This window comes from Perkinsus marinus, assembly GCF_000006405.1.
Source record: "Perkinsus marinus ATCC 50983 genomic scaffold scf_1104296953230, whole genome shotgun sequence".
NCBI classification, from domain to species: domain Eukaryota; phylum Perkinsozoa; order Perkinsida; family Perkinsidae; genus Perkinsus; species Perkinsus marinus.
The window spans coordinates 1,982-5,640 of record NW_003208549.1 but is presented as its reverse complement, the minus strand read 5'-3'; the positions used below and the strand labels follow the sequence as shown (position 1 = coordinate 5,640).

General features: G+C 44.5%; 1 protein-coding gene and 1 non-coding gene across 2 annotated transcripts; one reads left to right on the top strand and one right to left on the bottom strand.

Annotated features, from left to right (window-relative positions):
• Window positions 1–446: 446 nt before the first annotated feature.
• On the top strand, window positions 447–518 carry Pmar_PMAR011016. Its single transcript has one exon. It is a non-coding gene; the product is annotated as a tRNA-Glu (tRNA).
• A 934-nt stretch (window positions 519–1,452) lies between these two features.
• On the bottom strand, window positions 1,453–2,774 carry Pmar_PMAR011015 (hypothetical protein; the record flags this gene model as incomplete). Its single annotated transcript, XM_002776588.1, has 6 exons — window positions 1,453–1,524; window positions 1,632–1,741; window positions 1,876–2,019; window positions 2,059–2,197; window positions 2,248–2,341; window positions 2,692–2,774. Coding segments are annotated over 6 exons (642 nt in total), but the record flags the coding sequence as incomplete, so codon positions are not given.
• Between the last annotated feature and the right edge of the window lie 885 nt (window positions 2,775–3,659).

The following is a 3,659-nucleotide window of genomic DNA, read 5'->3' as shown; positions in this document are numbered from 1 at the left end:
CGATGTTGTCACCAACAACAAACATATTTAACAATTCTCCACTATAGACCCTTGCAAGCGGCAGCTACCTGTGAATTCGGTCCTGAGTTTCTCCTGAGACTATGTAAATTGACACAGTACAGCGCGAGCAATATCCTACCAGCATCCCGAACCTACTCACACTCTCATGCTAAGTCACCCACTCACTAGGCCTTACGGGATTCTTAAGAGATTGACTCTCAGTTATTAAACTCGATGCAACTGCCTCTAGAAGTGCGCCCGATAGAGCTCCCACGCGAGCCCAAGCAGAGATGAGCTCAACCTGTAGTGGTCACATGGGACGAGATGATGTGTGTAGACGTACGCGCGAACAAGTGTCCAACGATGCTAGTAGAGCTCCTTCTTTGGGGAAGGCTCCAGATAGGAGGGGGAAGTTCCTGAACAACATCCCCATCGTCATCACCCCAGTATATATAGTGTAACGGTATCACGCCTGCTTTTCATGCAGTAATACCCAAGTTCTATTCTTGCTGCGTTCATTTTTTCTTACCGGTATTGAATTGCCGTCACCGAATCCGCCGTGAACTTCGACATCGCCACTCCGATCGTCAACAACTGTTTCCCTTGGAACACTGCGAGCCTAGATGATATCTAAATACCCAGGGCAGAATGCACTCATTGACCGAATAGTATCTTGTGAACTTCTCAAATGATTCCGAAGAATGCGACAGAGCTCCGATAAAAACCTCTCCCGAATTCAGATATCTCCAACGTGGAACGGTTATTGCTGACAAAAGCGCGCGCCCAGATGCCTCCCCACCTCGTGCCACAAAGGTCCAAGGGCGTCCCCATCCTGCACTCTTCCAGCAAGTCTCGATAACGCTTCTGTCACCAGAGTAATATGACGACAGTCATATGCGTGCCCATGGCGCTGTACATGTAAACTTATCGTCTGAAAAAAACACCAGAGTACACGAACACCGACGAGTGATACGCTCAGGTGCAGCATGTAACTCTTTTATTAGGTCGTCGCTCTTGTATGACTAGTGTGAATTGCGGAGCGAACGAAGCGAGCGGAGCATATACCGCAACAACAGGCACTTTCGCGTTGTGCGTGCGTGCAGAATTATTCTGGCTTAACTACGAAGCGTAGGAGGCTATCAGATAGATCAAACGACTCCTCTATATGCGGAGGTGTCGGCGGATCAAAAAACTAAATTATGCGAACAGCTCGAAGAGATACATACGAAAAACTTCAATGATGGAGAAATGTCCTGCCCGGGGATCGAACCGGGCATTTATGTAAAATTCATTGATTGAGTCCATGGACGTGGACTCAGTGAGCTCCGCCCCTTCGTCACCAAGGCCTAGTCATACAAGAACACCGAGTACAGTGGGAATGACAACACTCCCGAAATATATGTTTGCTTTCCTCAGTGGAGCTCAGGAAATGCCTCACTCATTATGCAACTTTCAGTGTGCAGATACAAACAAAAATTTCCTCACAATTTTCATATCGTATTTTCCCATACACCAGTGGCAGACCTGTACGAAAATTATGGTATAAACTCCCAAGGTAAGCGGAACGGCCAGTCCTATCCGATATGCATTCTGTCGTTGTTTATCATCATATATCAACAAGTCCAACTCACGCGCGACAGTCCCTCCGCGTCGTAGAGTCCAGCGTCACCAGCAGCCGCCAACTGTGACACGAAAACAGCGAACTCTGAGGCTTTCCATTCTCGTAAGCAGAGACGATGACCTAAAACTCCCATATGGAGTACTCCTACTACAATGTTGTTGGAGGAATATATGTTCACTTCACTCACCGATTTACATGAAAATTCTGGTAGAAATTTACAGAAACAAATAAAAAAACTCCAAAAATTTCCTCACAAATTCTGAGCATTTGCATATCCCTCCAACACTGCTCCACGATCTCACATGCATAATCGTAAACGGCGTCGATCATATCAGCCGCCTCTCCCACCACCTCCGTACTATAAAAGTCACTCGCCTTACAAATCTTAGATAACAAACCTAACAACACGTTATTTCTCATTTAATGAGCGTCCCTACTTGCGAGTTGTATTGCATCTAGAACATTCACCCGATCGGACTCCTCGGAAGACCACCATCGCAGGATGAGCCGAGCCAACCGCTCTGATACCACACCTTTGTTAATCTCCGCGAAGAGCACCATCGTCGACAAGAACTCCTGCGAAAATCTATATCAACACTTATAAAAGAAAACACGAATCGCTTCACTCGTGAGGTCATCTCCTTAGAGGTGTTGCAATGACAACTACACCACTGCTCCTCGCATAAGTGTATGAGCTGGCGATGACCATTTCTGGCTAATCTAAGATACAAACAGTGTTGATGGGGGAATAAATATTGCCAATTTCATATGTGTGTTTCCATTCTGAGATTAATGATAGTGACCAACTTGTCGCCATCATAGTCTCGAAAGGTTACTTTAATCACATCACACGAGTGATAAAATATATTTTCAGATCGATTCTTATTAATCTCGGAAAATAACACACATTTGCATTATATCAAATTGACAAGCACTCCGTATTTGCTTTCCTCAGTTGAGCTCAGGAGTTTACAAAACTAATCATGAAAATTCGGTACTACTAGCATGCAAAACCCAGCGGAAATTTCCCAAAATTTTCCATGTGCATATTTTCCCACATATTTACGTACCTTTCCTCCTGCCGAACTAGTGCTGCCAGAATTTGATGAATCTGTATAGTAGTCGCCGACTGCGTCAACAACAACCGCTCCACCTGAACTCACAACACTTATACATATTAGTGTCAATCGATTCACATTTTTTATCATGTTGATTCCGAACTCACAAACGTTCAAGGCCTTGAAAACGCCGCACAATATTCAGCGCCAGAAGTTTGCATCTACGACAACTTTCAGTCTCAAATTTCGACTATATGCTGTAAAAATGATGCACATCGTGGAACGCTTCGCTCCGCTGTTCTCGAGACGAAAAGATTCCAGCATGGCATCTATGGATTTGATACACCTTTCTCACGTGTTGAGTCCACGTCTATCAACTCTTCTCACTGGCATAACAAAAAACTACATCGCGCAACTCCAAATTTTTTTTCGCGCCCGACCGCGACGACGACTCACATCTTTAAGTAATTCCTCCATCGTATTAACCATCGTTCGTATCGCTGACATATATGATATCGCACAAGTCACCAGCTGCAGCTGATCAAATAACACCACTCGAAACCCATACGAACATTTCCAATACTTGTTTAATTGAGCTTCGCTCCGCTAAGATACTAGGTCGTAAACGCTTCGCAAGGGCACTCAAAACCACTGGGTCCTTGCAGCTCGCTAGGGCCATACTGTGTAGTATCTGAAGCTATGTAGTAGTACTAGAGCAATGCTAACCACGTCATATGATATTTCTTTATTAGGATGAAATACTGCAGATGATGATTATCAACTAAGGAGTTTCACAACCCGTTCTACGTGGCCTAATACTCTGTGAAAAACCACATATTCGCGGTGAATATATGTTTTTCACTAGTGCTTTCCATATCACGGCTCGTGAAACTCCATTATTTCTCCAAAGGTTTCTATACAGGGATACTGCGAGTAGATTCCCCAAGCTCAGTGTTGGGTAAATATATGTTCGCTCAGCT